The 27,584-nt window shown below is 48.8% G+C and overlaps 1 protein-coding gene across 11 annotated transcripts in view; it reads left to right on the top strand.

Moving 5' to 3' along the window:
• Positions 1-27,584, top strand: part of adgrb2 (adhesion G protein-coupled receptor B2) — a 1,298,770-nt gene that overhangs the window by 573,030 nt on the left and 698,156 nt on the right. For all 11 annotated transcript variants that reach the window (XM_038801790.1, XM_038801818.1, XM_038801834.1 and 8 more), the window contains one exon: positions 21,926-22,032. In XM_038801790.1, the coding sequence (XP_038657718.1) occupies positions 21,926-22,032 (107 nt within the window). The remainder of the gene's footprint in view (positions 1-21,925; positions 22,033-27,584) is intronic.

The following is a 27,584-nucleotide window of genomic DNA, read 5'->3' on the forward strand; positions in this document are numbered from 1 at the left end:
AGCGAGAGGAAAAAGAAAGAGAGAGGGAAAGAGATAGAGGGGGAAAAGAAAGAGAGAGAGAAAAAGAAAAGGAGAGAGAAGAAAGGAGAAAAGAACAAATAGCCCCATCAGAACAAAAAGAAAGAGAAAGGGAGAGACAGTTCAGGGAAAAAGATAAAGAGAGAGAGTTTTAACTTCAGAAACTGGCCATGAAACATGACAGTCAGTTAAAATTAGCAACCGTAAAGGGAAACGTACAGTTGGCTGATAGTGATGAGGATAGTGAGAAAGAGCGTCAAAGTCAAAGGCTTGGTGGGAATCTATTTAAATATGTCCAAGCATTGCCAAGGTTTCATGAGAAGGAGGTAGAAGCCTTTTTCATTTCATTTGAGAAGGTAGCTAAACAAATGAAAAGGCCACAGGACATGTGGGTATTACTGATTCAAACAAAGCTGGTAGGTAGGGCGAGTGAAGTGTTTGCATCACAATCGGAGGAAGTATCTAGGACATATGAGGAGGTGAAAAAATCCATCTTAGGTGCATATGAATTTGTGCCTGAAGCCGACAGACAAAGATTTAGAAATTTAAGGAATGAATTTGGTCAAACATGCATTGAGTTTGAAAGGATCAAACAGAGTAATTTTGATAGGTGGATAAGGGCTTTGAAAATAGACCAAACGTATGAAGCTCTCAGAGAAATTATACTTTTGGAGGAGTTTCAAAATTCAATTCCTGATGTCGTGAGAACTCATGTGGAAGAACAGAGGGTTAAAACCTCAAGCTTAGCAGCAGAAATGGCAGATGATTACGAATTAGTTCATAAATCAAAGCTTTCCGACATCAGTTTCAGCCTGTGAGGGATAGAAACTGGGGACATGAGAAATACTCAAGGGGTAGAGGCAAATATGGTCTGATGGGAGATAATAAGGAGAGTGTACCTCAGATTAAAAAAATAAATCCAGGAGGGTGGAAAAGAAATGAAAAGTTTCAAATGTTTTCCTTACAATAAACTAGGCCATGTAAAGTCACAGTGTTGGTGGTTGAAGGAAACCATGGGAAGGCTGATGTGGTAAAACAGGATAAGACAGTGGGGTTTGTTCAAGTGGAAAAGGAAAGCCCAAGTGAAGCGAAGGAGGTGCAAAAGATTGTACGGTCTGATCAAGAGGTGATTGATAAGAAGGTGCCAGATCTCTTTGAAGAATTTACTTGTGTGGGTAAAGTTTACTCATGTGTATCAGGAGGCGCAGGTAAAGAAGTCACAATTTTAAGAGATACGGGAACTAGTCAATCTTTAATGGTTCGAGATGAGGAGTTATTTAGCTTGGGAAGAATGTTGCCAGAAAAGGTGGCAATATGTGGAATTCAGGGTGAGAGGAGTAGTGTTCCATTATATAAGGTAAGGTTGGAAAGTCCAGTGAAGAGTGGTGAAGTGATAGTAGGAGTAATAGAGAAACTATCTTGTCCAGGAATACAGTTCATCTTGGGGAATGATATAGCTGGGTCACAGGTGGGAGTGATGCCTACCGTGATTGATACACCAGTGGAAAATCAGACAACTGAAGTGTTGAAGGATAAATATCCTGGGATTTTTCCGGATTGCGTCGTAACAAGGTCGCAAAGTCACAGGTTAAGACAAGAGGAGAAATCAGAGAGTGAAGATAAAGTTGAAGTGCAATTATCAGAAACAATTTTTGATCAGATGGTTGAAAAAGAACAAGACCAGGTGGAGGATGAGGCGGATATTTTTAGTTCAGGTAAATTGGCGGAGTTACAGCAAAAAGATATAGAAATAAAACGGATGTATCAAAAAGCATACACAGGAAAGGAATCTTGAGTATATACCAAAGTGTTATTACCGTAAAAGCGATGTCTTGATGAGAAAATGGAAACCTTTACATATGCAGGTAGATGAAAAGTGGGCAGAAGTTCATCAAGTAGTATTGCCGGTAGGGTATAGAAAGGAGGTGTTGCGAGTTGCACATGAGGTACCAGTGGGAGGTCATTTGGGAATAAGGAAAACTCAAGCTAAAATCCAGAAACATTTTTATTGGCCAGGACTACATTCCGATGTAGTTATATTTTGTCAATCATGTGACACATGTCAAGTGATAGGGAAACCTCAAGCAGTGATAAAACCAGCACCCTTAATATCCATTCCAGCATTTGAGGAACCTTTTACAAGCGTCCTAATTGATTGTGTAGGACCCCTTCCGAAAGCAAAAAGTGGAAATCAATATCTTTTGACGAAAATGGATGTGTCTACTAGGTTTCCAGAGGCCATTCCAGTACATATTATTACAGCTAAAAAGATTGTGGAGGAGTTACTTAAATTCTTCACTCGATATGGACTACCCACAGAAATACAATCGGATCAAGGATCAAATTTTACCTCCAGGTTATTCAAAGAAGTTATGGATAGCTTAGGAATAAAACAATTTAAATCAACTGTGTACCATCCAGAATCGCAGGGAGCGTTAGAAAGGTAGCATCAGCCATTAAAGACAATGTTGAGGGCTTATTGTCAAGATTATCCAGAGGATTGGAATAAAGGAATTCCATTCGTACTGTTTGCAATTAGGGATGCACCGAATGAATCAACCAAATTTAGTCCTTTTGAACTAATTTTTGGTCATGAGGTAAGAGGACCACTTAAATTGATTAAGGAAAAATTGGTGAGTGAGAAATCAGAACTTACATTACTGGATTACGTGTTAAATTTTAGGGAATTATTAAATAGAGCAAGTGAATTGGCTCGACAACATTTAAAAGTTGCACAAAATCTGATGAAACGGGTAGAGGACAAGAAATCCAAAGTTCATAATTTTGCCAGTGGAGATAAAGTTTTTGTATTGTTGCCAGTGGTAGGTGAACCTTTAAAAGCTAGTTTTTGTGGACCTTATCAGATTGAAAGGAAATTAAGTGAGGTGAATTATGTGGGAGACGCCAGATAGAAGGAAAACTCACTAGAGTGTGTCAGGGAAATATGCTTAAAAAGGACTTTGAAAGGGAAGGAGAGAAAATGGAGGTTTTAATGATTCTAACTCAAAGTGACGAACCAAATCCAGATGACTGTGAATTTGGCAAATCAAATTGGAAAATGAGGATGTTCTTAAAAATTGGGAAAAGTGTTGAGTTACCTTCCAGAGGAAAAACAAACTGACCTGAAAGAGTTATTGATACCAAGTGGGCAAATTTGGAGAGATAAATTGGGAAGTACTAAAATAGCTATACATGATGTAGATGTGGGAAATGCTGTTCCAATCAAACAACATCCATATAGACGTAACCCTTTTAAATTGGCACATGTTAACAAAGAGTTTGAGAGTATGCTTAAAAATCGCATAATTGAAGTGGGTTGCAGCCAATGGAGCTCACCCACAGTGATGGTCCTAAAACCAGACAGTACCCAACGGTTGTGTGTCGACGATAGAAAGGTTAATGCAGTTACAAGAACGGACTCTTATCCTATCCCACATTTGGAGGATTGCATTGAGAAAGTGGGACAATCAACTTTTATTTCCAAACTGAATTCACTTAAAGGTTAGAGCAGGTACCTTTATCCGGAAGGGCGAAGAAGATTTCAGCTTTTGTGATTCCAGATGGTATATACCAATTCAATGTTGCGCCATTTAGCATGAAAAACACCCCAGCCACATTTCAACGGTTAACTAACAAATATGTTTCAGGATTACCCAATATACATATTGGGTATACATCGACGATCTGGTAATTTTCAGCCAGACTTGGAAAGAACATTTAAAACATCTGATGGAGTTATTCAATCGACTACAGGAGGCGGATTTGGTGATAAACCTAGCCAAAAGTGAATTTGGAAAGGCCCAAGTCACTTTCCTTGAGGGGTTCCCGATACCCTGAAGACGAAGGGAAATAATGCGATTTCTTGGCATGAGTGGATTTGACCGAACATTTGAGCAAATGTTTTGTGCCGTGATTGCTCCACTGATGGACTTGCTGAAGATACATTGACAATTTCAGTGGACAGCGGACTTTCAACAGGCATTTGAAGGCCTGAAAGCTGTGATAGCCAATGCTCCTGTGTTGGAGAATTACTAGGGACTCTGCAATCAGATTGAACTAAAGTATCTGACTTTAAGGAGAAATGCAGAGGCGGAGAGTAATGAACGGATCGTGCAGAGACCTTCTTGTTCAAAGAGACTGTCAATCAGGAAGGATTTCAGTTGGAGGAAGAAGAACAAAAATAGAGTATATTATTATGCCTGTTTGCGTGTGTTTTTTTAAACAAAAATGTATATTTACTGTGTGCATTTCTTAAAGGATAGTGAAAAGGTGATAAATGAAGTTACATAAGAATCTAAGAACTAGGAGCAGGATTAGGCCATCTGGCCCCTCGAGCCTGCTCCGCCATTCAATGAGCTCATGGCTGATCTTTTATGGACTCAGCTCCACTTTCTGGCCCAAACACCATAACCCTTAATCCCTTTATTCTTAAAAAAACTATCTATCTTTATCTTAAAAACATTTAATGAAGGTGCCTCAACTGCTTCACTGGGCAAGGAATTCCATAGATTCACAACCCTTTGGGTGAAGAAGTTCCTCCTGAGCTCAGTCCTAAATCCACTTCCCCTTATTTTGAAGCTATGCCCCTTGTTCTGCTTTCACCCGCCAGTGGAAACAACCTGCCCGCATCTATCCTATCTATTCCCTTCATAAGTTTATATGTTTCTATAAGATTACCCTGCATCCTTCTAAATTCCAACGAGTGCAGTCCCAGTCTACTCAACCTCTCCTCGTAATTCAACCCCCTCAACTCTGGGATTAACCTCGTGAATCTCCTCTGTACACCCTTTATGCCAGTACGTCCTTTCTCAGGTAAGGAGAAATGAACACAATATTCCAGGTGTGGCCTCACCAACACCTTATGCAATTGCAGCATAACCTCCCTCCTCTTAAACTCTATCCCTCCAGCAATGAAGGACAAAACTCTTTTCACCTTCTTAATCATCTGTTGTACCTCTAAACCAACTTTTTTTTTTATAAATGTTTTTTATTGAGTTTTCATATTTTATAATATGACAAATTACAAATTATTAGAGAGAAAAAAAGAACACACAAAAATTTAACATGTATATTTACAGGTAAGCATCTTCATAACAACAATTGTGGCCGCCCCCTTTAGCCGGCATACATATTTTACATTCCCCAATATGGCCGAGGCACATGTTTATAGGCATTTATTTATAGTTTGGTTTTGGGCCTTAGCTTGCCATCAAACCCCCATAACGAACCCGTAACCCCCCCCCCCGGCTACCTTCCCCCGAGTCCCGTCCATTTTCCCCTGATTCTTGGCCACCCGACTATTCTTCCTCTTGTACGTTGGCCACAAACAGGTCCCGGAACAATTGCATGAATGGCTCCCACATTCTATGGAAGCCGTCGTCTGACCCTCGGATGGCGAATTTGATTTTCTCCATTTGGAGAGATTCCGAGAGGTCGGACAGCCAGTCTGCAGCTCTGGGCGGTGCTGCTGACCGCCAGCCAAACAGGATTCTACGGCGGGCGATCAGGGAGGCAAAGGCAAGGGCGTCCGCCCTCCTCCCCAGGAATAGATCTGGCTGGTCTGAAACCCCGAAGACCGCCACTATCGGGCATGGCTCCACCCTCACCCCCACCACTTTGGACATAGCCTCGAAGAAGGCTGTCCAGAACTCCACAAGTCTGGGACAAGACCAGAACATGTGGGCGTGGTTGGCCGGGCCTCTTTGGCACCGTTCACATCTGTCCTCCACCTCCGGGAAGAACCTACTCATACGGTTTCTCGTTAATTGGGCTCTATGTACCACTTTTAGTTGCGTCAGGCTGAGCCTTGCGCACGTGGAGGTGGAGTTGACCCTATGCAGTGCTTCGCTCCAGAGTCCCCACCCTATCTCCATCCCCAGGTCGTCCTCCCATTTCCTTCTTGTTGCGTCCAGTACGGTGTCGTCCCTTTCTACCAGTCGGTCATACATGTCGCTACAGTTCCCTTTCTCTAGGATACTTGCGTCCAGTAGGTCTTCCAGTAGTGTCTGTCGTGGCGGTTGTGGGTATGTCCTTGTCTCCTTTCGTAGGAAGTTTTTGAGCTGCAGGTACCGTAGTTCGTTCCCCCCAGCTAGCTGAAATTTCTCTGTCAGTTCGTCCAGTGTTGCGATCCTGTCGTCCGTGTATAGGTCCCTGACTGTCAGTGTCCCCCCGTCCTGCCTCCACCTTTTGAAGGTGGCGTCAGTCAGTGCTGGTGTGAACCTATGGTTGTTGCAGATGGGAGCCTTGTCCGACATTTTGGTCAGGCCAAATTGCTGCCGCAGTTGGTTCCAGGATTGGAGGGTGGCTGTCACCACTGGGCTGCTGGAGTGTTTTTTGGGTGGGGATGGGAGTGCTGCTGTGGCGAGGGCCCGGAGGGAGGTCCCCATGCAGGAGGCCTCCTCCGCACGCACCCACTCGGCTTCTGGCTCCTGGATCCATCCCCTTACTCGCTCGGCTGTTGCCGCCCAGTGGTAGAATTGTAGATTCGGGAGGGCTAGCCCCCCCCTGGATTTTGTTTTTTGTAGGACCTTCTTTAGGATCCTAGCATTTTTACCCCCCCATACGAACGCCATGATAGGTTTGTCCAACGCTTTGAAAAAGGCCTTGGGGATGTAGATCGGAATGGATCTAAACAGGAAGAGGAACCTGGGCAGTACGTTCATTTTGATCGTCTGGACTCTCCCCGCGAGTGGGAGTGGGAGTGTGTTCCATCTTTATCTTTGCAGGTCCTCTGTCAGGCTGGTGAGGTTCCATTTGTGGATCCCTTTCCAGTCATGGGCTATTTGGATCCCCAGGTAGCGGAATTTGTGCCGGGCTTGTTTGAACGGCACCCCCTTTAGTGCTGCCCCCCCCCCCCCCCCCCCCCCTTGCGGGTATACTGGGAAGATCTCACTTTTGCTCATGTTGAGTTTGTAGCCCGAGAAGGCTCCAAACTCTTTCAGGAGCGCGATGATTCCGTCCATGCTGCTTTGTGGGTCCGAGATTTAGAGGAGCAGATCATCCGCATAGAGTGAGACTCTGTGCTCTCTACCTCCCCTTCGGATCCCCCTCCAATATTTTGCTGCCCTGAGCGCGATTGCTGGCGGTTCGATTGCTAGTGCGAACAGCAGCGGGGACAGTGGGCATCCTTGTCTGGTGCCCCTGTGCAGCTGGAAGTATTGGGAGTTGGTATTGTTGGTCCGTACACTCGCCATGGGAGCGTTGTATAGGAGCTTTACCCAAGCGGTGAACCCTGTTCCAAGCCCGAACCGCTCCAGTACCTCTATGAGGTATTTTCATTCGACTCTGTCGAAGGCCTTTTCTGCGTCCAGGGAGACGATCACCTCTTGTGTTCTCTCCCCGGAGGGGGTCATTATCACGTTCAGCAGGCGCCTGATGTTCGCGGTAAGCTGTCTACCTTTGTCGAAGCCCATCTGGTGCTCTGTGAGCACCTCAGGTACACAGTCTTCTAGCCTTTTGGCTAGGATTTTGTCCAGTATTTTGGCATCTGTGTTCAGCAGAGATATGGGTCTGTATGACCCACATTCCGTTGGGTCTTTGTCTTTCTTAGGTATCAGCGAGATTGAGGCCTGTGCTAACGTGGGTGGCAGTGTGCCCCTAGCTAGCGAGTCTGTGAACATCTCCCGCAGGTGCGGGGCCAGCGCTGTCGCAAATTTTTTGTAGAAGTCCGCCGGGAATCCGTCCGGTCCCGGCGCCTTCCCCGTCTGCATGGAGCTATTGGTGTGCATGATCTCTCCCACTGCTAGTGGTGCTTCCAGATCCCGTTTTCTGCCCTCTCCCACGACTGGTATGTCCAGTCCATCAAGAAACCGGTTCATCCCAGCCTTCCCCGTTGGGGGCTCTGAGGTGTACAGCTCTTGGTAGAAGGCCTTGAAGGTTTCGTTAATCCTCTCTGGTTCTGTTTCCAACGTGCCTCTGGTACCTCTGATTTGCGCAATTTCTCTGCTGGCTGCCTGCTTTCTCAGCTGGTGTGCCAACAGGTGGCTGGCTTTGTCTCCGTGTTCGTACAGGGCCCCGCGTACCTGGCGGAGTTGGTGTACTGCTTTCCTGGTGGAGAGCAGGTCAAAGTTCCTTTGTAATTCTTTTCTCTCCGCCAGGAGCTCTACGGTCGGGGCCTCGGAGTATTTACGGTCTACCTCCAGTATGGAGTCGACCAGCTTCTGCCTATCCACCCTTTCCTCCCTATCTCTTTGCGCTTTGAAGGCAATGATTTCCCCTCTTAGTACGGCCTTAAGCGCTTCCCAGAACGTGGAGGATGAGACCTCCCCATTTTGGTTGTTCTCCGTGTACTCCGCTATGGCCCGCGCTATCCTTTCGCTGAAGGCCTTGTCAGCTAGTAAGGCACCGTCCAACCTCCATGTGGGGCGCTGGACCCTTCCCGTCTCCAGCCGCATGTCCACGTAGTGTGGGCCGTGGTCTGATATCACAATTGCGGAGTATTCCACCTTGTCTATCCCTGGAAGCACCGTTTTCCCCACCACAAAGAAGTCAATTCTGGTGTACACGTTGTGTACTGGGGAGAAGAAGGAGAATTCTTTCTCCCCCGGGTGGGCGAATCTCCAGGGGTCCACTGCTCCCATCTGCTCCATATAGTGACTGAGTTCCCTTGCCATGCTTGAGGATTTCCCCGTTTTGAGGTTTGATCTGTCCGTCTTTGGATCCTGTACACAGTTGAAGTCCCCCCCATGATTAGTCGGTGCGTCGCTATGTCCGGGATTTCTGCCATGGTCTTTTGGATGAAGCTCGTGTCGTCCCAGTTGGGCGCGTACACGTTGACTAGAACTACCGGCGCCCCATCCAGGGCCCCGCTGACCATGACATACCGCCCCCCTGGGTCTGTAACCGTCTTTGTCGCCCTAAACCTTGTCCTCTTGCCGATCAGGATCGCCACCCCCCTGGCCCTTGTCCCATAACAGGAATGGTAGGTTTGTCCCACCCAGCCCTTTCTTACCCGCAGTTGGTCCTGCTCCCTCAGGTGCATCTCTTGGAGGAAGACTATGTCGGCCCTCATGTTTCTGAGGTGGGTGAGGACTCTATATCTCTTCACTGGGCCGTTAAGTCCCCTTACGTTCCAGGTGATTATCCTGGTGGGGGGCTTCTGCCCCCTCGCTCCTATGGGATTAACCATATTTGTCCGGTGGACGCGCCCCTGCCCTCTGGAGTTTCCCTTTGTTAGGGGGCCGTCCAGGATGGCCACTATCACTGCTCTCCCCATGCGGTCGGGTCTCTGCGCTCCGGGGTTTCCCCTTGTCCCGGGGGCACCCGCCATGGCCGTCCACTGTGTGTCTGCCACGCGGGTAGTCCCCTGCACTCCGGGGGCCCCCTTCGCCCACAGACCGTACTGGGTGGGTGCTTGCAGCGGTTCCCTGTTTCGAGCCCTTGGTTGTGGCACTTTGTGGCCCTGTTCCTTTTCTGGCCTCTTTTGTCCCTTTGTCCCTGCATTTCCCCTCCCTGGTCTCTCGCACCCTGAGTGCCCCCCACCCCCGCTCTCACCCTTCCCCCCCCTCCCCTGTATACCCCTCCTTTGCCCCTCTATCCCCTATTCCTGTCCCCATTTGCTCTCCCGACTTTGATGGGTGATCCCCCCCTCCCCTGCCTGGCGCCTTCCCCCCTGTTGGGGGTGCACTGCGGCCCTGCTTTGTTGCGTGCCCCCGTCGCTAGCTTTCCTGCTAGTACAGTGGCTCCCCTCTCGGAGGTTGCTGTCCCGCTTCTCCTCTGCCTGGCCTCTATGGTTTTCTGCCCGCTCCTCCTCCACCTTACCCTGCGCCCCTCTCGCCTGCTCTCCCTTCTCCAATACTCCCGTTCCCTCGTGCTGGGGCCTGGCCTCCCACCTGGAGCGATCCCTTGGGCAGTGGGTTGCTTTTTGTTCTGGGTGTTCCTGCCGGGGGGGAGGGGGCTGACTTTGCCTCGCCCCTCCCCACCCCCCCGTCGGCGTGTTGTTTCTCCTTGCCATGGGCCCCTCGTCCCTACCTCCCCTGGCGTTTTTCCAGCCCGTGCTCCTCGACGAACCTATTCGCCTCAGCAGGGGCTGTAAAGAAATATTCCTTGTTTTGGTATGTGACCCAGAGTTTTGCTGGGTATAGCATACCAAAATGCACTTTGCTCTTGTAGAGAGCTGCTTTCGCTCTTTTGAACTCAGCCCGTCTCTTAGTTATGTCCGCTCCAAGATCCTCGTAGACTCGGATGGCGTGCCCTTCCCATTTGCAGGCTCTATTTCCTTTGGCCCAGCGCAGGATTGTCTCCCTATCCCGGTACCGGTGCAGTTTGGCTATGACTGCTCTCGGTTGTTCCCCTGCCTTGGGCTTCGGGCGCAGCGACCGATGAGCTCTGTCCATTTCCGGTGCGGTGGGAAAAGTGTCCCTCCCCGCTAAGGTGCCCAGCATCGCAGCCACGTATGCTGTGGGGTTTCTGCCCTCAATCCCCTCTGGCAGGCCCACTATCCTAACATTTTGCCTTCTCGAGCTGTTTTCCTGGTCGTCTACCCTGCCCTTTAGGCTCCCCTGTGTTGCACCCAGTCTCGCCACTTCCCTCTCCAGGGCCGTGACCCGGTCGCTCATGTCGGTCGCTGCTTTCTCCAGCTCTTTAATGGTTGCCTCATGGGCTTCCAGTTTCTCCCCTTGGACTTCCAGTTTCTCCCCTTGGGCATCCACTTTCTCCTCCAATCTGGTCAGAGCCTGCTGCACCCCTGACATGGCCCTGGCCACTGCTGCCTGTACTGCGGCCTCTGCGTCCGCTTTCCACTCTGCCTTGATTGCCTGCAGCTGCTCCCTCACCACCTCGGCAAAGGCTGCCTTCTAATTCCAGCCCCCCCTCTAACCCCAGGGGAGAGGGCACCTGTCTGTCCAGCCCTTTTTGATGCGGTGATACATCCGTCCCGCCGCTTCGTGTGCTGATTCGTTCGCCTGAGCTGGCTTGCCCTTTGTCCCGTCTGCTTCTGATGCCCCCTTTCCCTTGGCTCCCTTCTGGCATTTTTTTCTCCCCCTTCCCTTTCATCTTTTCTTCTCCCCTTGTTTTTCTTTTCCCCCCTTTTCCGCACCCTATTTTTATTTTATTTATTATTATTATTTTTTTTTAAATTTCCCCCTCCCCTCTTTCCTTTACCCCTTTATTTTATTTATTTATTTCTTAATTATTTTCTCTCCTCCTCCCCGCTTTTATGCAACTCCTCTCAGATGGGCTTACTTTTGCTTGGAGCGAGTGTAAAAAGAGAGAAAATAGTATATATACCCCTCCCTTTCTCTTTAACAGTTTTCTTTTGGGTTTTAAAAAAAAAAATAAAAGTCCTTTTTTGTTTTTTCTCCCCTTTCCTCTCTCCTCACTCACCCAGGAGGGAGAGAGAGAGAGAGAGAGGATTTTGCCCAGTCCCTTTGTTCTTGCCACGTGGTGGTCGCTGCCGTTTGGGGGGGAGGGGGGTTGGGCCGGTCCCCGCTGCCGCACTTTGCACCCCGCGTCCTCCTGGTCGCTGCCGCCGGCTGGGCCCCCCTTCGGTCCCTGCCGCACCGCTCCTGGCCTGCGTTTGGGGGGAGGGGGGGGTTAGTGGGTGGGCCTGCCGCTGCCGCGCCGCTCCTGGCCTGCGTTGGGGGGGGGGGAATGGACCTGTCGCTGCCGCTGCCCCTCTGCTGCCGACGCTGCCACCAAGCCCCTCTGTCGCCGCTGCCGCCAAGCCCCTCTGTCGCCGCCGCCGCTGCCGAGGATCCTCCGCTGACAGGCCTGCCCCGGTGGGGGGGGGGGGTCCCTTCCCTGCTCGGGGGTCCCTTCCCTGCTCTCTGCCGCTTGCGGGAGCCCCTCTTCCTGCGACCGCTCTGCTCGCCGACCGGAAGTCGAATCCTAAACCAACTTTTTGTGGCTCATGCACTAGCACACCCAGGTCTCTCTGCACAGCAGCATGTTTTAATATTTTATCATTTAATTAATAATCCCTTCTGCTGTTATTCCGACCAAAATGGATAACCTCACATTTGTCAACATTGTATTCCATCTGCCAGACCCGAGCCCATTCAATTAACCTATCCAAATCCCTCTGCAGACTTACGGTATCCTCTGCACTTTTTGCTTCACCACTCATCTTAGTGTCATCTGAAAACCTGGATACATTGCACTTGGTCCCCCAACTCCAAATCATCTATGTAAATTGTGAACAATTATGGGCCCAACACTGATCACTGAGGGACACCACTAGCTACTGATTGCCAACCAGAGAAACACCCATTAATCCCCACTCTTTGTTTTCTAATAATTAACCAATCCTCTATCCATCCTACTACTTCACCCTTAATGCCATGCATCTTTATCTTATGCAGCAACCTTTTGTGTGACACCTTGTCAAAAGCTTTCTGGATATCCAGATATACCACATTCATTAGCTCCCTGTTATCTACCGCACTGGTAATGTACTCAAAATATTCCACTAAATTAGTTAGGCACGGCCTGCCCTTTATGAACCCATTAGTGATAACAATCGTCTCAAGGTCCTTACCTGTCATAGCCTCATTCCCATCAGTCACTGGCATGTTATTTGTGTCTTCCACTGTGAAGACTGACCCAAAAAGCCTGTTCAGTTCCTCAGCCATTTCCTCATATCCCATTATTAAATCTCCCCTCTCATCCAATATTCACCTGAGCCACTCTTTTTTTGTTTTATATATTTGTCAAAACCTTTACATCTGTTTTTATATTCTGAGGAAGTTTACTCTCATTATCTTACTCTTCTTTATAGCTTTTTTGGTAGCTTTATGTTGCCCCCTAAAGATTTCCCAGTCCTCTAGTCTCCCACTAATCTTTGCCATTTTGTATGCTTTTTCCGTCAATTTGATACTCTCCCTTATTTCCTTAGATATCCACGGTTGATTTTCCCTCTTTCTACCGTCCTTCCTTTTTGTTGGTATAAACCTTTGCTGAGCACTGTGAAAAATCGCTTGGAAAGTTCTCCACTGTTCCTTAACTGTTTCACCATTAAGTCTTTGCTCCCAGTCTACCTTAGCTAGCTCTTCTCTCATCCCATTGTAATCTCCTTTGTTTAAGCACAAAACACTAGTATTTGATTTTACCTTCTCACCCTCCATCTGTATTTTAAATTCCACCATATTGTGATCGCTCCTTCCGAGAGGATCCCTAACTATGAGATCATGAATCAATCCTGTCTCATTACACAGGACAAGATCTAGGACCGCTTGCTCCCTTGTAGGTTCCATTACATACTGTTCTCGGAAATTATCGCGGATACATTCTATAAACTCCTCCTTAAGGTTGCCTGGACCAACCTGGTTAAACCAATCGACATGTAGATTAAAATCCCCCATGATAACTGCTGTTCCATTTGTACATGCATCCGTTATTTCTTTTTTTATTGTCTGCCCCACCAGAATGTTACCATTTGGTGGTCTATAGACTACTATCAGTGATTCTTTTGCTTTACTATTCCTGATTTCCACCCAAATGGATTCAACCTTATCGTCCATAGCACCAATGTCATCCCTTACTATTGCTCGGATGTCATTGTTAAATAACAGAGCCACACCACCTCCTTTACCATTCACTCTGTCCTTCCGAATAGTTTGATACCCTTGGATATTTAACTCCCAGTCGTGACCATCCTTCAACCATGTTTCAGTAATGGCCACTAAATCATAGCCATTCATGATGATTTGCGCCATCAACTCATTTACCTTATTCCGAATACTACGAGCATTCAGGTAAAGTATACTTATGTTGGCTTTTATATCTCTGTTTTGAATCTTAACACCTTGATTAGTAACCTCGTAAGTTATTTTTCCTCTTAACTTTTCTCCTAATTTTCCTTGTCGTTGAACCCATATCTTCAGGTAACAACCTGCCGCGCCGCTTTCCATTTATGTTTTTACTTCCCGTTTTATTCCTTTTCGTATTCTGGGTCTATTCACTGAGGTCCGCTCAGTCACTGTATCTTGTACTGTCACCATTTTTGACTATGGCCTCTCTGCCTTACACTTTTCCCCTTTTTGCCTTTTGTTTCTGTCCCTGTTTTACTACCTCCCGACTTCCTGCATCAGTTCCCATCTCCCTGCCACATTAGTTTAAATACTCCCCAACCGCTCGAGCAAATTGCCCCCCAGGACATCAGTTCCCGTCCTGCCCAGGTCTAACCCGTCCAGTTTGTACAGGTCCCACCTCCCCCAGAACGGTCTCAATGCCCCAGGAATCTGAAACCCTCCCCCTGACACCATCCCTTCAGCCACAAATTCATCCTCTATATCCTGTCATTTCGACTCTGACTAGCACATGGCACCGGTAATAATCCTGAGATCACTACTTTCGAGGTCCAATTTCTTAACTTCCTTCCTTCCTCCCTGTATTCTGCTTTTAGGACCTCATCCCTTTTTTTACCTGTGTCGTTTGTACCGATGTGTATGACGACCACTGGCTGTTCACCCTCCCCCTCCAGAATGTCCTTTACCCGTTCCGAGGCATCCTTGACCCTCACACCAGGGAGGCAACATACCATCCTGGAGTCTCGTTTGCGGCCACAGAAACGCCTGTCTATTTCTCTTACAATTGAATCCCCTATAACTATTGCACTGTCACACTTATCACCCTCCCCTCTGCAGCAGAACCAACCGTGGTGCCACGAGTTTGACTGTTGCTGTTTTCTCCTGAGAGGCCATTCCATTCAACAGTATCCAAAGCTGTATATCTGTTCTGCAGAGGAATGGCCACAGGAGATTCCTGCACTACCTGCCTCGCTCTCTTGCTCTGTCTGGTGGTCACCCATTCCCTTCCTGCCTGCAGAGTCTGAGCCTGCCGTGTGACCTCCTCTCTACACGTGCTATCCATGATACTCTCCGACTCACGGACGCTCCACAGTGTCTCCAGCCGCCGCTGCAGCTCTGAAACTCGAACTTCCAGGAGCTGCAACTGGAGACACTTGCTGCACACATGCTGACCCTAGGGACTGGAACTGTCCCCAGCCTGCCACATGGCGCAAGAGGAGCAGACCACTCCTTGGAGCTGTCCAGTCATGAATTATTCCTTTAAATTAAACCTTTGAAATTAAACCTTTGAATTTGATGGTTTATATTTTTTTCTTGGGGGAGGCGTCATGTGAGAGTACCTTTAAGAAATGGATGTTTATAAATGAGTGTGTATATAAATATCTGTAGTGAGTGTATCTTTACAAAATGCAGTGATGTCAGAGAGTGGGTGGAGCTGGGCTGTCTGTCAGCTTTTTACTTGCATTTTAGGCTGTTTGCTGCAGGGTGTGTTTTAGTTTTGTTTTCAGTGTTGGAGCTGAAGCCAGACAGAGCAGGTGTACTGTTGATTTCTCTGCCATGAAAAGACTATCTCTTGATCATTTGGTGAATTCAGAAGTATAAATGTTTACAGTAGTGAATGTAAACCTAATGTGCTTCTGTTAAAAGGTGTTTCTTCTGTTTTCTGGATGTTGTTTAGGTAGTTATTAAGGATTACTTAGTGTTGTATTCTTTTGGGGTTGTATTTGAATTAATGGTTGCTAAGATGTTCACTATATTTTAAGAAGGTTAACTTGAGTTCATAGAATAAACATTGTTTTGCTTTTAAAAAATACTTTTCCATTTCTGCTGTACCACACCTGTAGAGTGGGCTGTATGCTCCCCATACCACAATCTATTAAAAGTTGTGAGTCAGGTGAACTCCATGATACACTTTGGGGTTCTCTAAACCGTGGCCCATAACACTTCATTGAAGCCTACTTGTGACATAAGCAATTATTATTATTAGTTGTCTTCCAACATCAGGAGGCTTTTGAATATAGTCATGTCACCTCTGTGGAGCAGGTGACGGAGGTAATCATCTCCATTGATGCAGAGAAGGCCTTTGATCGGGTGGAGAGGAGCTACCGCTTCGATGTCTTGTGGCGATTTGGGTCTAATCTCACCTGAGGCTATAATAATCTTTATTAGTGTCACAAATAGGCTTACATTAACACTGAAATTAAGTTCCTGTGAAATTCCCCATGTTTCGGTACACTAAGGGAGAATTCAGAATGTCAAATTCATCTAACAGCACGCCTTTCGGCACTTGTGGGAGGAAACGGGACCATCCAGAGCTACACCCACACAGACACAGGGAGAATGCGCAGACTCCGCACAGACAGTGACCCAAATGGGGAGCAACAGTGATACCCACTGTGCTGCCGTGCCGCCCATTTACCGTGCCACCCATCAGTTCATCAGAGGGATGGAAAGTAATATTAGGGTGGGGGGGGGGGGGGGGGGGGGGTGAATGAGGAACATAGAGGGCGGGATTCTCCTTTTGCCGACGCCGAAAACGCAAAACGCGATTGTACGGAGATAGCTATCGACGCCGAAATCAGGGGAGGCGCCTGTTTCACGCCAATTCGGGAAGCTCCGGCACCCTGAAAATGGGGTGGATGCGTTGCTCGCTGCGCAGGGTGAAAAATCATGAGCGGCCCTGACACCATGTGCTCCGGGGCCTCCGCGATTCACCGCCTCCGATGGGCCGAGTTCCTGAAGGCATGGTTGACTTGCAGTTATTGAAATCGTGAATCTGGCATCCTGGCTGCTGAGCGAAAGAGAGGAGCTAGGAAATGGCGTGGAGTGATGGCGTGCTGCTGACCTGGACATCGGCCATGTTAGCTGCAACGGCGTGGGGAAGGCCTTCCAGGGCCGGGGGAGCGGGGAGTGTGAACCGAGCCGGGGTGCCCCCCCCACGGGACTGGGGCGGTGTCCAGGCACTGACCGCAGTCTTGTTGAATAGCCACTCACCACCCACCCCGGGCCCTGGTTCTACATATGACACCAGCCATATGTGTGCACCCCCCCCGCCAGAACGCGCCCCTCCCGGCCCGGCACCGAACACCCCGCCCAATGGCCGCCGTCCACCGGGGACCATCCAGGCAGCCCCCATTGAGGGCACTGCCAGCCAATGGTGCCCCCAGCAGCAGAGAGGGACGGCAGGACGGGGGGGCATCAATGGGGCCATATACCAACTGGGAAAGGGTGCGGGGCTGTGGGGGGGGGGGGGAACGTGCCTGGGCAGGGCCCGCAGTGCCAACGGGGGCCACTGTGGAGCCCATGGTCCCTCCATGCACACGGGAGTATGCGCCATGCTAACATGTTGGCCTTCCATCCCCTGCAGACAATGGCATTCGGACATCAACCTGCGATGCTGGCTGTTGTGGTGATAGCCGCAGGCCTGCAAGATACCCTGCGACAGCATGAGCGGGAGCAGCTCAGAGAGGAGGGGGAAGCTGCAGCAGCGGAGCGGGCTGCAGAGGCGGATGTGGCGGCTGCACAGTTTGGAGGGCCGGCCGCCCAACAGGCCGAGGAGGAGGTGCCATGGAGGCTCCGCAGGAGGCCCTGCGTGTCATTTGAGGACCTGCCGGACCAGGCATACAGGCGGAGACTGCGGATGAACAGAGGGACTGTGAAACACATTTGAAAGATGGTGTCACGCCTTTCACCGCGGGTGTATGGGGGGGGGGGGGGGGGCGATACCCACTCCCGGTAGCCATCAAGGTGACGGTCACCCTCAACTTTTATGCAACGGGATCCTTCCAGTCGCCGAGTGGGGACATGTCTGGGATCTCACAGACATTGGTCCACAGGTACAGCACGGTAGCATTGTGGATAGCACAATCGCTTCACAGCTCCAGGGTCCCAGGTTCGATTCCGGCTTGGGTCACTGTGTGCGGAGTCTGCACATCCTCCCCGTGTGTGCGTGGGTTTCCTCCGGGTGCTCCGGTTTCCTCCCACAGTCCAAAGATGTGCGGGTTAGGTGGATTGGCCATGATAAATTGCCCTTAGTATCCAAAATTGCCCTTAGTGTTGGGTGGGGTTACTGGGTTATGGGGATAGGGTGGAGGTGTTGACCTTGGGTAGGGTGCTCTTTCCAAGAGCCGGTGCAGACTCGATGGGCTGAATGGCCTCCTTCTGCACTGTAAATTCTATGTAAATCTATGTAAATCTGTGCCTTCATGCATAATCTATATGCACACGTGGACCAGTACATCCAGTTCCATATAGACCGCGCCCACCAGGATGCCCAGGCAGCAGGGTTCGCTGCCATCGCCCGGATGCCCTGAGTCCAGGGGGTGATCGACAAATGCATGTCACCGTATGGTCACTGGCGGATAACAGGCAACTCTACACCAACAGAAAAGGGTTGCAGTCCATGAACACACAGCTGGTCTGCGATCAACAGATGTGCATCATGCACGCCTCAGCCTGATACTCGGGCAGCGTGCACAACTCATTCATCTTGGCACACTTGGTGATTCCCGACATGTTCAAGGGACACTCTCCCCCTGGTTGCGAGGTTGGCTGCTGGGTGACAAGGGTTACCCATTGCGGTTGTGTCTGATTACGCCTATCTGAAGGCAACAGACCGACGCGGAGACCCCATACAATGACGCCCTTACAGCGAACGGGGTGTGGTCGAGCTGTGCTTTGGCCTCCTCAAGATGTGCTTCAGGTGCCCAGTACGAGGCTGATAGGGGCGCCTGCATTTTAGGGAAGGAAATCTGCCATGGACTGGCCCCATCTCTGGCAGGTCCTGTAAGACATATGACGACATGTATGATTAGGCAGCTGGCTCGGGGGAGGGGCGAGGGTGGTGTTGGAGGGGTGAGAGAGGTGAGGGTGAGGGGGGTAAGGATTGGGGGGGGGATGAGGGATTGGGGGGGTGGTGTCCACACATATGTCATGGGGTTCTTACTCACCCAACCTCGACCTCCACCTCGGTGACCTCTCTTTCCTGTGGGCCGCCGACCACGTTCAGTGCCCTCTGCTCGGGCATGTTGAGTGGCCATAAGTCTGGTGGACCCCTCCAGTCCTTCCCACTCCCGGTGGTTGTGCGCGGCATTCCCTTGCGGGGGATGAGGGGCGGGGGGGGGGGGGGGGGGGGGGGGGGGGGGGAGCAAACACAGACAACGCCACTGTTAGACGGTCCAGCTCATGCAGCCCAGGGGTTGGCTTAATGATGGCATTAGTGGCCAGGGCACCCGACCATTTCAGCTGGCATTGGTGCTGGCATGTGGGGAGGGGTGGGGGTTCGGCGGTCCCCCGGGGAGGTGGAGGCGCTGGGTTACGGGTATGTGGGGGGCTGGGTTCGTGCCAGGGGCTGCCTACTCACCCTGGATGCCCTGAGAAGGTCACAGAGCTTTTTCCTGCACTGGATGCCTGTCCGAACAATGTTGCCCACGGCGCTGACCGCGTCTGCCACCTGCAGCCAGGGACGGCAAACAGTGGCGCCTGGCAGTCTTCCTCCCGGGCCGGAGTACAGGGTAATCCATGCTATCACGGTGTCCAGCTCAGCGTCCCTGAACCGTAGTGTGCTCTCCTTCCAGCCACCTTGTTGACTGGGATGGTGTGTGTGGCGGGATGGATCGTTTAAGTGCGGCTGCGGCATGTGAACATCATGGACTGGATTCTCCGTCGGTGGGATGCTCTGTTTTGCCGGAAGCCTGGGTGTTTCCCGACGGTGTGGGGCTGCCCCACAATGGGAAATCCCATTGACCGGCCGGTGTAACGGAGCATCCCGCTGGCGAGTTGAGGCAGAAATGTGGCGCGGCTGGTTTGAGCATCCCGCCACGTTTGCGCAATCACGGACCCGGCGAATCCGGTGCCGTTCTACATGGAACCAGTTACGTTCCATGTGCCAATTGTGCTAGCCCATTTAGACTTACTGAATCAGTGCAGCTGTTATGCCATTTTTCCTTTCGTAAAACACCACGGTTCACATGCCAGTGTCTGCACTTAGTCTCAAAATTGGAGAATCCAGCCCAGAGTGTCTGTTGACGGGGACGATTTGTTGTTGTACCTCTCTCACAGGTATGGGAGAAATTAGGAACTGTTGAAAAAATTTGGATCCTGAGGGTATGAGCAAGAGTGAAATCTCGCTGCTAAATTCCCTGAGGAAGAGGACAGATCTAGGGAGGCTGCCTTTGTCTGGGTGGGAAAGACTCCCAGGATTAGAACAGCCTTCCTGCAGATAAGATGACAGTCGGATGTGTTGGTGCTACCAAACCTGATGCTCTATTACTGGGCAGCGAACATTGGGAAAGTCGAAGATGATTTGAGGAGCCAGGTGCGGGATGGGGATGGATCGATGAGGCCTTTTGTGCTGAGCCATGTCTAAGGGTGTTGGTTATGGCCCCTCTTCCATGCTCCCTGGCCAGACTATCGACAAACCCGGTGGTAGTGGCATCTTTAAGAATTTGGAACCAGTTTAGGCAGCATTTTGGACTGGGGGTGATGTCATTATTGTCGCCAATTTGTGATAATCATAGGTTTTCATCAGCAGGGCTGAATGCAATGTACAATATCTGAAGGAGAAAAGGGATCGAGAGGTTCAGGGATTTGTTTGTGGAAGGTAGGTTTACGGGTCTAGAGGGAATGGAGGAGGAATTTCAACTCCCATGGACGTGTGCTTTTAGGTATTTGCAGACGAGGAACTTTATTTATAGAGTTGTCCTTGTCCCTCAATTGCCTAGATCCACACTAATAAATAGGATGCTCAAAGAGATAAGATGGGGCAAGGGAAGATCTCTGATATATTTGGGTATTTTCTGGAGATGGGAAACCATCACTAGAAGAGGTGAAGGGGAAATGGGAGGAAGAGCTTGGCCTAGGGCTAGAGGGAGGGCTGTGGAGTGAGATCTTGCATAGGTGAACTTTACCTCCTTCTGCAATAGGTTGAGACTGATACAGTTTGAAGTAATACATAGCGTGCACTTAACTGAGAAATCTTTGAGTGCGTTCTTCCCAGGGTGGAGGACGTGTGTGTGCATTGTTCAGGGGGGCCTGCGAATCAGTCACACATGTTATGGTCCTGCCCCATGCTAGTTGTGTTCTGGGTCTGGTTTTTTGAGATCATGTCAGAGATCATTGGGGTCAAGCTGGAGCTGTGTCTGTTGTGGCAGTCATTGGGGTGTCAGACTTCCCAGAGTGCCTTTCGGCTGTGAAGGCTGACGTCTTGGCCTTTGCCTCCTTCATGGTCCGGAGGTGGTACTGCCCAGGCCCTCGGCATGGTTAGGTGCTCTGGTAGAATTCCTGCGATTATAAAAGATTAAATATACCCCAAGAGGGTCGGAAGAAAGGTTCTATTCCAGATGGATGTCCTTCATCACTTTCTTTAAGGACCTGTTTGTGGCCAGCAATTAATAATAATAATCTTTTTTATTGTCACAAGAAGGCTTATATTAACACTGCAATGAAGTCACTATGAAAATACCCTAGTTGCTACATTCGGTTCCTGTTCGGGCACACAGAGGGAGAATTCAGAATGTCCAAATTACCTAACAGCACGTCTTTCGGGACTTGTGGGAGGAAACCAGAGCACCTGGAGGAAACCCACGCAGACACGGGGAGAACGTGCAGACTCCGCACAGACAGTGACCCAAGCCGGGAATCGAACCTGGGACCCTGGTGCTGTGAAGCAACAGTGCTAACCACTGTGCTACTGTAATTAGGGGATGGGCGGAAGGGTTGGTGCGGGGTTAAAGTAGGGAGGATAGTCGAGCTGAGGGGCTGATAGGGGATTTATGATTGTTGCAGTGACTTTGTTAAAATAAAAATGACAAACTTAATGATATAGCATGCTTTTGTATGTAAGAGTTTGATAATATTTGTAATAAAATATATATTAAAAAAATAGAATAGCACCTGGTTTTGTTGAAACCACTTTATGCTTTCCTAAATAGTTGACACAATAATGCTTCAAATCTGTTAACTTGAACCTCCAGCTGCTATTGCAACTCTGCATTGCCAAAATTACCAAAATTTGGCTGCTTCATTATTTTAATTAATGATTGAACCGGGTGCAAATCCTGTACACTATGATTGCTGAAATGATTGGCAGGACTCCAGGGAGTGCAAAGAGAAAATATATGACTATATTGACTGTTTTGGTTTTGTGTTTCCTTAATGTTTAGGTTCAGCCAGCCGTAAATGTTTATTAGATTCTCGTGGAATTGCAGTTTGGGGACCACCGAGTTTTGCCAGATGTGTCTCACATGACTACAGACACTTACATCTATCGGTAGGTACAATTCACTTCAAATCAACAAGAGCTGCAATAGTAATAATATTGGGTGTTAGGTGTTGCAGTAACTTAAACAATTAAGCTGAAGATTTTTAAAATGTATTTTCTCACAGGCTGTGAGCATCACTGAATAGGCCAAACTTAATTGCCCATCCCTAATTTCCCTTGAGAAGGTGGTAGCGAGATTTTTGAACTGCTGCGGTCCTTGTGGTGTAGGTACATCCATAGTGGTGTAGGGTAGTGGGTGCGGGATGGGGAATGGTGTAGTTCCAGAATTTTGATTCAGCAGCAGTGAAGAAACAGCAATATATTTCAAAGTCAGGATGAACTTGCAGGTGGTGGTTTTCTTATCCTTCTGCTGCCTCTGACCTTCTAGATGGTGGAGGGCATGGGTTTGAAAGGTGCTGTCGATGAAGCCTTGGTGAGTTGCTGCATTGAATTTTCTAAATAGTGCAGACTGCTGCCGCTGTGCATTGGTGGTGGAGGGACTAAATAGTTAAGGTGGTGGATTATGTGCCAATCAAGTTGGCCGTTTTGTCCTGGATCGTGTCAAACTTTTTGTTTGTTGCTGGAAGTGCACTAATCCAGTTATCCCATCATACTCCTGACTTGTGCGCTGTAAATAGTGGATTTTGGTCCATATTTAGCCCAGCTGAATGGAATAAAAGTCTTCTTGCTATAAATGTCCTGCATATAATAAAATTCACACGTCTAGTTTCTAATGTTGCACTAATTGGCCCAAGACTGCAATCAAACACCACATACGAAGGAAAATGTAATCTAATAAACTCTCACAATACATCAATACAGGAGGGGAGATTCTCCACTTGGGTGTCCTTGAGTGCGCTCCAGTAAAAAAACTCCCTCATGATTTTAATTGAACAAATTTGAGATTACTTCTCCATAACCATGCATAATTGAGATTGCAATCATTAATCCCAAATTGTCCATGAGTAGTTGGTATTCATAATGATACCTACTGCTGGTACAAAAAGAAAACCCCAAGCCTGAGTTAAAACTGCGCTAACCTGGGATTATTCTGTGTGTATCACATATTTACCTCAATTAATTATTACTCTTTAATTCACATATTTAAAATGATTAATGCATTTATAAACCCCATGTAAACCTGTTGATTACACTGTGGACAACCACCTGTTTCAGATATTTATTACTTCCAGGGCTAGTGGGAACGCCAAAGATATGCTGGGAACCCCATCTCCTCCCTGGCATGACCTCTCTTCAGTCCCAAATGCCCAAATGTACCCAGGTAAGGATTGGACAACAACTACCTGGGAACTGCAAACTTTTGATTAGCAATTGCTCTGCTCTGGAAACCATCTGAAAATGCAATTTAAATTGCAATGGTTCTAACTGCCTTATGTCAACAGTTACCCAGAAAAAGTTAGAAGAATTAAAACCACTTATAGTTTCTGGTAACTATTGTACACACCCACACCAAATCCCCTGCCCCAACATGGAACTAATGCACACCCTCCCTAAACTCCCCAGGACTCACCTGATACCCCTGAACCACTGGGGGACTCCTCCATTCCTTGCCTACCACCTCCATCGGGACACAAACACCACCTCTACAATCCCCCCTCTATCTTCCATGGGACTCCCCAAGCCCCCACCTGACCAATCCTTTACCTTACCTGGTTTACTGAAGCTAGTGCCGCAATAAAAGAGGATGTTGCCTCCTGACATTTGCCTGAAGGCCTCAAGAATGTGCTCCCCTGCACAGATCATGCCTGGCCCGAAGGTCGGTTGAGATGGGATAAAAAATATTCAGGAGAAGAAAGTGGCATATCTGCAGACTGCAGACCACTCTGCAGACGTTTAGACCCATTGCCCTGCACGAGGAACCACCCTTCAATATGTTTTAAATTGCAAACTTTGGATAATTTTTACTGTTTTACAATAACAGGTACCAGGAAAGTTAGAAGAATTAAAACTACTTCTAACCTCTGGATAATTTGAGCACAGACCCGCCCTGAACCCCTCCAAAGTCTCCCCCCAGCCACCTTTCACCTCACAGGTCACAGGACCCCCCCCCACTACGGCCCCACATCCCAACAGCTCTCATCATATCCAACTACTCATCCCGACCGCCCACAGAACAGTCCCCAGGAGACCCCCTGAGTACGCCCACCAACCCACCTGACTGATCTTCCTCCACCCCTAGACTCTAGTCCCCTCTCCCTGGCTACATTGTCCCTCACTTGCAACTACACTCCCCACCCTCTGACCTGAGACCCTTTCTTCCCATGATACCACCCCAAACCATCCTGCTGGCCACCATCTTTATTGCTCACTGCAGATTGGTAGCTGAGATGCCCATCAGAAACAAAGGGAGATTCACAAATGACTGCTACTTGGTCGCATTAAATCCATGAAATCCTGATTGCACTTTGCCTCAGACATGAATGGGCAAATTGTCACAGCTATCCCACAGCAACTGTAACAGCAAATCTTGGCAAGGACAAAGAAGCTATTAAAGGTGAGATAGAATGAACATGTGTCTCCAATTTTCCGAGATTGCTATCGAGATAGTGGATGCAATGGTGATCATTTGCCAAAATTCTGTTGATTGTGAAACAATTTTTGAAGATTGGAAGGTAGCAAATATCACCCCTGTAGGGCTCTACCACATTTTCCATTAGATCACCTCATATAATGGAATCACTGCCTTTCTCGCAAGAGGACTTGAGTACAAGAGTGAAATCTTGCTTCAATTGTGTGGAATATTGGTTATACTATATCTGGAGTACTATGTGCAGTTGTGGCCCTCTTACCTCAGAAAGAAAGGACATTATTGCCATAGAGGGAGTGCAACAAAGGTACACCAGACTTGTTCTGGGGCTGGTGGGACTGTCTTTTGAAGAGAGATTGGTCAAACTGGGCCTACATTCCATGGAATTTCAAAGAATGAGAGGTAATCTAATTAAAACCTACAAAATACTAAGAAGAATAGTCAGGGTAGATGCAGGTGAGATGTTTCTCTTGGTTTGGGAATCCAGAACCAGGCGGCACAACTTCAGAATAAGGGTGATGTCACTTAGGACCGAGGTAAGGAGAAATCTATTTACACAGAGAATTGTGAATATTTGGAATTCACTACCCAGAGGGCTGTGTAAGCGCAGTCATTGAGTATGTTTAAGGTAGAGATTGATAGATTTCTGATTAACAATAACATAAAGGGCTATAGGAACTGTGTGTTTAAATGGCATTAAATTGTCCGATCAGTCATGATCATATTGAATGGTGAAGCAGGCTCGATGGGCTGAATGGTCTACACCTATGTTCTGAATGAGATATTGTGATCCTGCGCAACAGTAATGTCAGAAGGGTCCCTTGACAAAACTCATGCCAGACTGAATATCCTAATTATTTATTACAACATGAATTGCAGTCAAGGTCTTGTGACCCCTGAACTGCCCTGTGGTTGGTTGATAAAGAGGCACGGCAATGCAGCAGGGTGCGTTCAATTGGTGGGAGAATGTCAATATCCTATTTCAACCAGTAAAAGGAGCGAACTGCCAGAGGGACTTTAATTTTTACAGGGATCACAGTAAGTCTGTGACCATAGTGCTTCAATCCTCCACTCCAAGCTCCTGTATCCACCAAATCTGTAGATCGTCTGATTCTACATCCTTAATCTGTGAAATTTATTCGAAGAGAAAATGGCCACAGAGTCTAAAATATCTGAGTCTGTGGCTGTATATATCGTGGATGCATTACCGTTCATCTCCCAAAATTCCTGAAACTTTGGAAAGGGCCCAGCCGACTGGACAACTTCAAATGTAAATTAAATAGGTTTGACATGACTTCCCTGCCGTTATGCTCTTTTCAAGCCCAGGAAGCTGCCTGCTTTATTAACCACACTCTCAACCTGTCCTGCCACCATCATTGATGAATGCACACACACAGCCCGGACACCCTGCTCCTGCACCATCTTTGGAATTATACCCTTTTATTTTAAATTGTCTCTCTGTGTTCTTCCTACCAAAATATTTCATTTCACATTTCTCTGTGTTAAATTTCACCTGCCACTTATCCACCTATCTATGTCCTTTTGAAGTTCCATACTAATCTTTCACAATGCTTTCAAGTTTCATATAATCCACAAATTTTGGAATTGTGCCCTGAACACCAAAGTCTGTCATTAATACTGTCTTTTCACTTTTCTCAATTTGGGGCGCAATAAAAGAGGGCAGGAATACTGGCAGTTGTGCCGAGTTCAGAGATGAGTTTTCTGTAGCATTGCTGTTGCGATTTCAGTCCTTTTGCTCTGGCTTCTTGTGAGGTTTTTGCACTGTTAACCTTGTTCTGAGGGCTCTTATGTTCTTGTAATTCTGTTGGAGCATTTCTGCCAATAGTGGCCTTTAGCGAACAGGGCAATGCCATTCGCATTTCAGCAGATGTGGATTGTGAACTCCTCAGGGGGTCCTCCTCAGAGCAAAAACAGAGGGGCAGAAGAGAGAGAAGAGGCCGGGTATCCACAGGCAGCATTATAGGGACCTTTGGGACGAGAGGCACAGGCACAAGGTTTTCAGGGCCACCAGGAAGAGAAAGGAGCACATCACAGAAGACAACACAAACCTGCTGCCAGAGAGTGCAGGCAGCTAGCCAGCTGCCTCAACATGTATGAGTTTCATTGCTGCAAAAACCTCCGTCTCTCCAGGCAAACATTATTGTGCCGCAAGATTGAACTGGAGATCACCAGCAACTGTGTGAGTGGACACCCAATACCAGTGGCTTTGAAGGTCACAGTTGCCCTCAACTTCCATGCATCTGATCTTTCCAAGGGTCCATGGAGATCTGTGCACAATGCCCATTCAGCTATCTGTAGCTGCGAATGCTCGTACCTGACGCTCTATCCAGACAGATCCTTACATTCATCCCTTACCAAGCCATCCAGGCTGAGTAAGCCAGAGACTTGCAGATATTGTAGGGTTCCCCCACACCCAGATTCAGCACTGGCTGGGATTCTCCGACCCGGCGCTGGGTCGGAGAATCCCTGGGGGGGGTCGCGAGAATCGCACCCTGCCACCCTGAGACCAGTTTCCCCATTCTCTGGCACCAATTTTCGGGTGCCCGCGGGATTGCCGCCACACAGGTCGGGGGCCATTGACAGCAACCACCCCCCGGCGGTTCTCCGGACCCCGATGGGCCGAGTGGCCGGCGACTTTGGCCGAGTCCCGCTGGTGTGGGTTACTCAGGTCCCACATGGCAGGACCTGGAAGGTGAGTGTGCAGAGTCCGTCCTGGAGGGGGGGGGGGGGGGGGGGTGCGGGGGGATCCGACCCCGGTGGGGGGCCCCCACGGTGGCCTGGCCCGCGATTGGGGCCTACCGATTGGCGGGCGGGCTGGTTCCGTGGGGACCTACTTTACTCCGCGCCGGGCCCCTGTAGGGCTCCGCCATATTGCCCGGGGGCCGGCGCGGAGAAGGAAATACCCACACATGCCCGGGAATATCCTGACCGTTCCGCGCATGCGCGAAAATATGCCGGCCATTCTGCGCATGCGCGAACTCGCGTCGGCCGC

The sequence above is a fragment of the Scyliorhinus canicula genome, chromosome 1 (assembly GCF_902713615.1).
Source record: "Scyliorhinus canicula chromosome 1, sScyCan1.1, whole genome shotgun sequence".
Lineage (NCBI taxonomy): Eukaryota > Metazoa > Chordata > Chondrichthyes > Carcharhiniformes > Scyliorhinidae > Scyliorhinus > Scyliorhinus canicula.